This window comes from Pristis pectinata, chromosome 1, assembly GCF_009764475.1.
Source record: "Pristis pectinata isolate sPriPec2 chromosome 1, sPriPec2.1.pri, whole genome shotgun sequence".
In the NCBI taxonomy this organism is placed as follows: Eukaryota; Metazoa; Chordata; class Chondrichthyes; order Rhinopristiformes; family Pristidae; genus Pristis; species Pristis pectinata.
Genome location: NC_067405.1, coordinates 9,557,389 through 9,566,662, shown reverse-complemented (window position 1 = coordinate 9,566,662; position 9,274 = coordinate 9,557,389). Strand labels below are relative to the sequence as shown.

General features: G+C 44.6%; 1 protein-coding gene across 1 annotated transcript in view; it reads left to right on the top strand.

Moving 5' to 3' along the window:
• The first annotated feature begins 953 nt into the window (after window positions 1-953).
• slc49a4 (solute carrier family 49 member 4) overlaps window positions 954-9,274 on the top strand; it is a 73,517-nt gene continuing 65,196 nt past the window's right edge. Inside the window, 1 exon segment of the mRNA XM_052016074.1 lies at window positions 954-1,310. Within this exon segment, the coding sequence (XP_051872034.1) occupies window positions 1,046-1,310 (265 nt within the window). The 5' untranslated portion in view covers window positions 954-1,045.

The window sequence follows — 9,274 nt, the reverse complement described above, 5'->3', positions numbered from 1 at the left end:
ATTGGAATACAAAAAAATGCTGATAATACAAAATGTGAATGTGACAAGCGGTGAGGGATAGTCAGTGTTCATGCTGAGACCCGAAACATCGACTATCCCTTTGCCTCCACAGATGCTGCCTGACCTGCTGAGTTCCTCCAGAGGTTTGTTTTTTTGCATAAAATCTATGAAATGAGGGCAATTGGAGAGAACACAAACAAAGGAATGTTTGAGCTGCAAATTGCAGTGCTTAAAGATAAACAAACTTCAAATGCTGATAATTTGAAATAGAAAAAAACCAGAAAACACTGAAACACTCAGATGGTCAGGCAGCGTAAAGAGAAGGAGAGTTAACATTTAGTGTCCAACTCCCCTTGTTTGCACTGGGAAGGAGAGAAACAAGGGCAGCCACGGTAGTGTAGCGGTTAGTGTGACGCTATTACAGCGCCAGCGACCTGGGTTCAATTCCGGCCGCTCTCTGTAAGGAGTTTGTACGTTTCTGCGTGGGTTTCCTCCAGGTGCTCTGGTTTCCTCCCACATTCCAAAGATGTACGTGTTAGGAAGTTGTGGGCGTGCTATGTTGGCGCCGGAAGCGTGGCGACACTTGTGGGCTGCCCCCAGAACACTGTCCACAAAAAGATGCATTTCACTGTGTGTTTCGATGTACATGTGACTAATAACGACATTCTTATTCTTCTTATCTGTGGAGGGAAATGGACAGTCGACGTTTCGGGTCGAGATCCTTCATCTGGATCACATTGTAGATCACAGGTTGATTTGCTTGGTAATTAAAGACTTCTTATAGGTTGTAACGTTCACTGACTCAAAGCAACCAGCCGGGATTTGAACATGCGACCATGCCGTCACCAGGTTATCAGAGCAACATCTTAGTGCCCTATGCCACAACAATATGATGACGTCATAGCCCAGCAAAGTAATTTGTTTAGGGCATGCTAGTGACTGTGTGCGCATGCTCAAAGGCCGTGAGCTGGAGCCGTTTGGTACTGGGGCACAAACCACCGACTGCGGGTAACCCGGGGCAACCGGCGGGCTGCAGCGGCCCGCGATGTGGGCGGCCGAGGAGCGGAGGCCGCTGCTGGGCCCGGGGGCCTGCGAAGGGAGCCGGGTGTTCGGGCGCCGCTGGTTGGTGCTCGGCGTCTTCTCGCTGCTCGGCTTCGTGCAGGGCCTGGTGTGGAACTCGTGGGGGCCGATCCAGAACTCGGCCCGCCGCGCCCTGGGCTTTAGCACCCGCGACATTAGCCTGCTGGTCCTGTGGGGGCCCATCGGCTTCCTGCCCTGCTTCCTCTTCACCTGGCTGATGGACAAGAGAGGTAAGGGGGTAATGAGGGGAGGGGGGTAATGGGGGCAAGGGTAGGGGCGGGCAAGAGGGGTAAGGGGGAGCAAGAGGGGTAATGGGAGGGAGTATGGGGGCGAGGGGTAATGGGGCATGAGGGGTAATGTAAGGCAAGAAGTAATGGGGTAAGAGGGGTAATGGGGGCAAGGGGTTATGGGGAGAGGAGGGTAAGGGGAGAGGGGAAGGAAGGGTGGAGGGAGAAAAGAGTGGGGAATAGGTGAGATGGGGATGGATGGGTGAGGGGGTAATGGATAAAAGAGAGATGGATGAGGAAAAGGGGGAGAAGGACTAGGACTGGGGAAAGGGGGGAGACGGACTAGGACGGGGAAGGGGTGGCAGGGACGGATGGGGAAAGGGAGGGATGGGGGAGACGGAGATGGGGGAGACAGAGGCAGATGGAATGTGAAAAAGTGGGAGTCAGGAAAGGGGGGAGAGTGGCTGAAGGAGGGGAAGAGAGGAAAGAGATGATGGGGGAGGAATGAGAAGGGGAAAAGAGATGGGGAGAAAAGAGAGGGCGATAGAGGGAGATGGGAAGGAATAGGGCTTGATGTGGTTAGGGGAAGTGGGATGACCAGATGGCAGGGTGAGGAAATGTGATGGTGAATAGAAATCGTGGAAGGGACAGCTGTAGGGGGTTGGAGCAGTTTTCCCTGGTATTCTGGCTTGTATCTGCAGTCAGATTATTCTTTTGCTGTTTTGGGAGCTTGTTGTATCTCTTCCTTGTGCTGAAAATCATCCAATATCAACTAAATTAATTCCCACTCTCCAAGGTAGACCAACAGGATTAAATTTAATGTCCATGCAATACTTGCTACAATTAGTAGATGCAAAGGTTTGCTCATAGCCTGATCGATCTTATGTAAGGTTGGTGAGCAAGGCAGACCTACTTATTTCTCAAGCCCATCTGTGGAACTGGGTTACAGAACACAAATGACACTTGCACGTTTGGTGAAGCATACAAGATGGGCCTTATATTGAACATCCTGAAGACAAAGATCCATGACCAACCTGCCTGTGCTGCGCAACACTGTCCCTGACGTTTTTGATCCATGATGAGATTTTGGAAAATGTGGATCCCTTACCATATCTCAGGATGAAATCCATCACCATGTCAGTGCACTAGCACTGAGTTTGGTCATTTGAGAAAAGAATGTTCAAAGACTAAGACTTCAAACCAAGTGTCAAGCTCATTGTCTTCTGAGCAGCAGTTATTCATACACTCCTGCATACTTCAGAAATATGGAGACCTCAAAGCATTGGAACTGTTCAATAAAGCTGTCTAAATCCTCATAATTCATTGGTTTGCCTAACTGACCAATGTCAGTGAACGTTACCAGGCCAACATTTCCAGCCTTGAGATTCTGATCACACTCAATCTGCTCTGGTGAGTGACCCACATCATTCGCATGCTTGATGCCAGACTCCTGAAAAAAGCCTTCACTCTGAACTCTGTAACGGTAAGGGATAAGCAGGAGGACAGAATAGATGCTTCAATGATGTTTTCAGATTCTCCTTGGGAAAAATTGTAGCATCCTCAAGTTGGAATCCCTGACCATGTCCTCTGCACCCTCTCCAAAGCTTCCACATCCTTCCTATAAACGAGGCAATCAGAATTGAACATAATACTCTAAGTGTGGCCTAACCAGAGTTTTATAAAGCTGTAACATAACTTCTTGGCTCTTGAACTCAGTGCCTTGACTCATGAAGGCAAGCATGCCATATGCCTTCTTTACCAACCTATCAACATGCGTGGCCACTTTTAGGGAGCTATGCATCTGGACCCCAGGATCCATCAACGCTGTATACAGATAGGCTAACTGAATGGTAAAGGATGTAGTAGATATAATATGAAGAAAAATGAGTTCATATATCTTGTTTGGGTAAAATAGAAAAGCAGAGCTTTTAATATGGTATTCAAATAGACTTGGGCGATCTTCTACACAAATCACTGAACGTTAAATTGGAGGTACAGCAAGAAAGGCAAATGGTACAATGGTCTTCATGCAAGAGGGTGAGAACAAGAGGAAAGACGTCTTACTACGGTTATAATCATGCCCTAGTGGACCATACGTACAATATTATGTAGAGGACTGGCTGTCCTTTCCAAAGAAGGATATATATTTGCTGTAGAGGAAGTACATGAAGTGGTCACCATGTTAATGAAGGAAGATGTTGCTCTACGAGATTAAACAGAAGAGACCTGTACTCAGGATTTTAGAAGAATGAAAGGTGATATCATTGAAATGTGGGAAACAAAACACTTAGTGGATTGAAAGGGCAAGTGATGATGTTTCCCCTGGCTGGGGTTCAGATTCTCAAAATAAGGGGACAGCCATTCTGGACTGAGATAGAAATGTCTTCACTTTCTTGAGCCCTCTATTCATTACAACATTACAGTACAGTACAGGCCCTTCGACCCATGATGTTGTGCCGACACTTTATCCTGCTCTGAGATCTATCTAACCATAGCCCTCCATTTTCCTATCATTCATGTAGCTATCTAAGTCTCTTAAATGTCCCTAATGTTTCTGCCCCCACAACCTCCGCCGGCAGTGTGTTCCACACACCCTCCACTCTCTGTGTAAAAACTTAACTCTGACATCCCCCTTATACCTTCCTCTTATCACCTTAAAATCATGCCCCCTCGTGTTAGCCATTTTTGCCCTGCGAAAAAGTCTTTGACTGTTCACTCAATCTATGCCTCTTGTCATATTGTATACCTCTATCAAGTCACCTATCATCCTCCTTTTCTCCAAAAAGAAAAGCCCTAGCTTGCTCAACCTATCCTCATAAGACATGCTCTCCAATCCAGTCAGCATCCTGGTAAATCTCCTCTGCACCGTCTAAAGCTTCCACATCCTTCCTATGATGAGGCAATCAGAACTGAACATAATACTCCAAATGTGGTCTAACCAGAGTTCTATTAGAGCTGCAACATTACCTCGCGGCTCTTGAACTCAGTACCTTGACTAATGAAGGCCAACACATCATACGCCACCTTAACAGCCCTATCAACTTGCGTGGCAACCTTGAGGGATCTATGGACGTGGACCCCAAAATCCCTCTGTTCCTCCACACTGCCAAGAGTCCTGCCATTAACCTTGTATTCTGGCTTCAAATTTGATCTTCCAAAGTGTATCACTTCATTCTTTTCTGGGTTAAACTCCATCTGCCACCTCTCAGCCCAGGTCCGCATCCTATCAATGTCCTGTTGTAATGTACAGCAACCTTGTACACTATCCACAACACCACCAACCTTCGTGTCATCAGCAAACTTACTAACCCATCCTTCCACATCCTCATCCAAGTCATTTATAGAAATCATAAAGAGCAGGGGTCCCAGAACAGATCCCTGCAGAACACCACTGGTCACCGACCTGCAGGCAGAATACGCTCCATCTACCACCACCCTCTGTCTTCTATGGGCGAGCCAATTCTGAATCCACGCACCAAGTTTTCCTGGATCCCACGCCTCCTGACTTCCTGAGTGAGCCTTCCATGAGGAACCTTATCAAACGCCTTACTAAAATCCATGTACACCACATCCACTGCTCTACCTTCATCAATGTGCTTTGTCACATCCTCAAAGAATTCAATCAGGCTAGTGAGGCATGACCTACCCCTCACAAAGGCATGCTCACTGTCCCTAATCAGCCTATGCTTCTCCAAATGCCCATAAATCCTGTTTCTAAGATTTTCTCCAGTAGTTTGTCCACCATTGAAGTAAGACTCATTGGCCTGTAATTCCCAGGGTTGTCCCTACTCCCTTTCTTAAACAAAGAAACAACATTTGCCACCCTCCAATCTTCTGGCACTATTCCTGTGGCCAGTAATAACCTTGGATATATCCCGTCTGGCCCCGGTGACTTATCTATCCTAATGTTTTCCAGAAGTTCCAGCACATCCTCTTTCCTCACGTCGACATGCCCTAGTGTATCAGCCTGTCGTACACCATCCTCACAAGCGTCAAGGTCTCTCTCACTGGTAAATACTGAAGCAATTTATTCGTTAAGGATCTCCCTTACCTCTTCTAACTCCAGGCACATGTTTCCTCTTTTATCCCTCATCGGTCCTACCCTCAGTCTAGTCATCCTCTTATTCTTCATATACATGTAGAACTCCTTGGGGTTTTCCTTAATGCTACTCGCCACGGCCTTCTCATGCTCCCTTCTAGCTCTCCTAAGTCCATTCTTAAGCTTCCTCCTGGCTGCCTTGTAACTCTCCAGAGCCCTGTCTGATCCTTGTTTTCTGAACCTTAGGTAAGCTTCTTTCTTCCTCTTGACAAGATATTCTATGGTTCTTGTCAACCACGGTTCCTTCACTCTACCATCCTTACACTGCCTCAATGGGACAAACCTATCCAGAACCATGCAAGTACGCCCTAAACAACCTCCACATTTCCGCTGTGCACTTCCCCAAGAACATCTGTTCCAATTTATGAGGGCTGTGGAGGCGCAGTTGGTAATATATTCAAGGCAGAGATCAAAAGGTTTTGAATGTTAAGGGAATTAAGATGCTTTTTTAAAAATTAATTAATTTTTAGGATTTGGGCGTTACAGGCAAGGCAGACATTTATTGCTCATCCCTAAATGCCCGTGTGGCAGTGCTGAGCTGCTTAATTGAACCATTCTGGTCCTTCTGTGAAGGTAGTCCGACAGTGCTCTCGGTAATGGGACAGAAAGTGGTGCTGAGGTAATAGATCAGTCACGATCTAATTGAGTAATGGAGCAAGTGCAAGGGGCTTCAGAGCCACCTCCTGCTTCTGTTTTATTTTTACTTTTGTATAATTGTAAATTCTTGGGTACAGCCACGTACTGTGATATTTTATTGTCAAGTTAATAGTTATAATTAGTGGGAGAGCAAATGTCCTCTAACACATGATCCAGAAAATGGTTTTGAACCTACACATTATAAGTAATTTATGGCTTTTAGCCATCTTGAGTTGCTGCTGTGTCTTCTGGGGCATTTGTGTCACGGTGCACTGTGTACACATTCATTTAGTGGTCTCATTATAGAGAAATCATTAAAGTTATAGAGCATGTAGATTCATAGGTTGATCAAGCATAATTATGACAGTGTAATGGGGCTATTTTCACAAGTATAAACTAAGAGGAGGTTTAATAAAATTCTCAGGGGTTTTGTTGGTAATAGGAAATATGAAGGGCTTTTATGAGTGGGTGAATAACAATTTCCTTTAGCTAACAAGTGGCTTGCCTTTGGTCATCATTTTGAAATAAAGCATATTCAAGTTGATTTTGTCCAATCCTTTCACTATTTCCAATAGCTGTGTTGTGATCTATGAATTATCTAATTGTGATACCATGGATCAGCAACATTTGGCAAGTAATGGTGCAAACAAACCTATTCTGCTGTCTAATCCCAGCATGTGATGTATGCTGTTTAAAACAGACTTGAAAATTCTGTTACCTTGACCATAACATGAAAATTAGAGAGAAAGAAGAGACTGCAGGTGCTGGAATCCGAAGCAAAAAACAAACTGCTGGAGGAACTCAGTGGGTCCGGCAACATTTGTGGGGTGGACAGGAATTGTCAATGTTTCAGGTCGAGACCTTGCAACAGAATTAGAACCTGGAGAAGGCCATTTGTCCCTTCATGCTTGCTCTGCCATTCAGTAGGTGATGAAGGTTCTTCTTTTATCTCAATGCCACTTTCCTGCACTATCCCAATATCCATTGATTCCCTTGATATGTTAATGCCTCTTTCTCAAATATGCTCAGTAACTGTATCTTCAGCCCCATTAGGAAGAGAATTTCAAATATTTGCTACCTCCCTGGGTCAAGATGTTTCTTCTCATCTCTGCCCTAAATGGCTGACCTTTTATTTTGAGATTGTAACCCCTGGTTCTGAGCAAAACATCCAGAGGAATGGGGGAAACATCACCTTCATCTACCATTTGAGCGTTGTCAGAATTTTGTGTGTTCCACCAAGATCCCCTCTTCATCTAAATTAGAGAGTATAGCTTCAGTCCGCTTTGCCTCTTCTTATGGGACAGACCTCCATTCTTTTCTGAGGAATCAATCTGGTGAACCTCTGTTGCACTCTGCTAGATTCCTCTGTGGGTAGGTAGGCCAGATCTTTACACAGTACACTAGATGCAGTCTTGGTTCTGTATAACTCTGTATATAAAAAAAACTGGAATGAGACATTTGTGTTCCTGTACTCAAATCCTTTTGCAATAAAGGCCAGTGTACCATTTGTTTTCCTACTTGTTTACTGTACCTGCCCAGTAACTTTCACTTTTTATGTGTAGGGACCCCCAGATCCTGCTGTTTCAGTCGCACCATTTATGAACAAGATACTGATTTATTAGTCAAATGTACATCAAAACACACAGTGAAATGCATCTTTTTGCATTACTGAGAATTTGCTAGGAGGCAGCCCCCAAGAATTGCCACTCTTGTGCTGCTACTTCTATGATTTTGCATTTTTCCACGTTATCTGCCATGTTGTTGCCCATTCATTTAACTTGTCTATAATTCTCCTGAAACTTCTCTGCCTCTTCCCTTCTCACAACCCACATTGGTACCCTGCTTTGTATCATCAGTAAACCTGGATATATTGCATTTGATCCCCACATACAAATAATTGGTAAAGATTCGCAGGAAGGCAACTCAAAAGACAAGTGCCGTTTACATTGACTTGTGGCATCCATTTTGGGTGTTGCTCATTTGCCTTTCCTGCCAAAGGCAAATGCTACAGAGTCAGTGTGAATCTTGAACTAAATTAGATCTTTGAGTTATGTGATCACAGGCAGACCCTTTTATGTGCAGGGGAGAAAAATCAGACCGCATGAATATGAAAGCTATCACACTATACATTGCCTCACAGTTCCAGCGATCCAGGTTTGATCCTGACCTCTGGCACTGTCTGTGTGGAGTTTGCACCTTTTCCCTGTGACCATGTGGGATTCCTTCAGGTGCTCTGGTTTCCTTCCACGTCACAAAGTCATGCAGGTCGGTAACTTAATGGCCACTGTAAATTGCCCCATGTGTGTAGATAAATGGTAGAATCTTGGAGGAGTTGATGAGAATGTGAGGAGGAGAATAAAATGGGATCATTTAGGATTAGTGTAAATATGTGCTTGATGGCACAGATTCTGTGGGCTGAAAGGTCCATTTCCGTGTTGTTTGACTGTATAAACGAATGGCTTGATTGGTGTTTTGGATAGTTTCCAACAACAAGAATATGCACATCCCCAAGCACTAGAACCTTTTTGTATGGTGTTTAAAGATACAGGTGTATGGACAAGGTGCAATGATGCACTCTTGTGTTGACTGTTTTTAGTTTCTTCAACCACCTGATACCATTTATTGTAATTAAATAGTCTGGACAGGGGAGGGGAATCTTTGGGCAAGCATTCTAATTCTTTTCACATGAAAGGATGTGTCCATGATCACATAGTTTAAGTTTAGTTAAAGATTCACACTGAATAAATTGCTGATACCACAGCATTTTCCTTTGGCGTGTGAGACAAACAAGGTACACCCACAACGGATGCCACATAAGTGGCTGCAAATGTCATTTGTCTCGTGAGTTACCTGCTGGTGAAATTTTCAGGTTTTTTAACCAGTTGGCATTAAAATGTTTACTCTCTTGCCTACGTTAATCCACTGGCTGCTTAATAATTGTTTTCAGCAGTGTAGTCCAGAAATTATCTGGATTTTATTGCTCCCTGTGTTGCTTTGACAGTGATGGTGGTGGAGGAGGGCAAGAGTGAATGAAAGGTTGCTGCATTTGGTTTCAATAGTATTGGCATAGAGTAATGGCTGCTTTCCCTCTTCATTATACAGAAGGTCTCTCCCTAACGCCACTAAGATGAGATAAGGTTTCTTTATTAGTCACATGTATATTGAAGCACACAGGGAAATACATATTTTGCGTAGAGTGTTCTGGGGGCAGCCAGCAATTGTTGCCATGCTT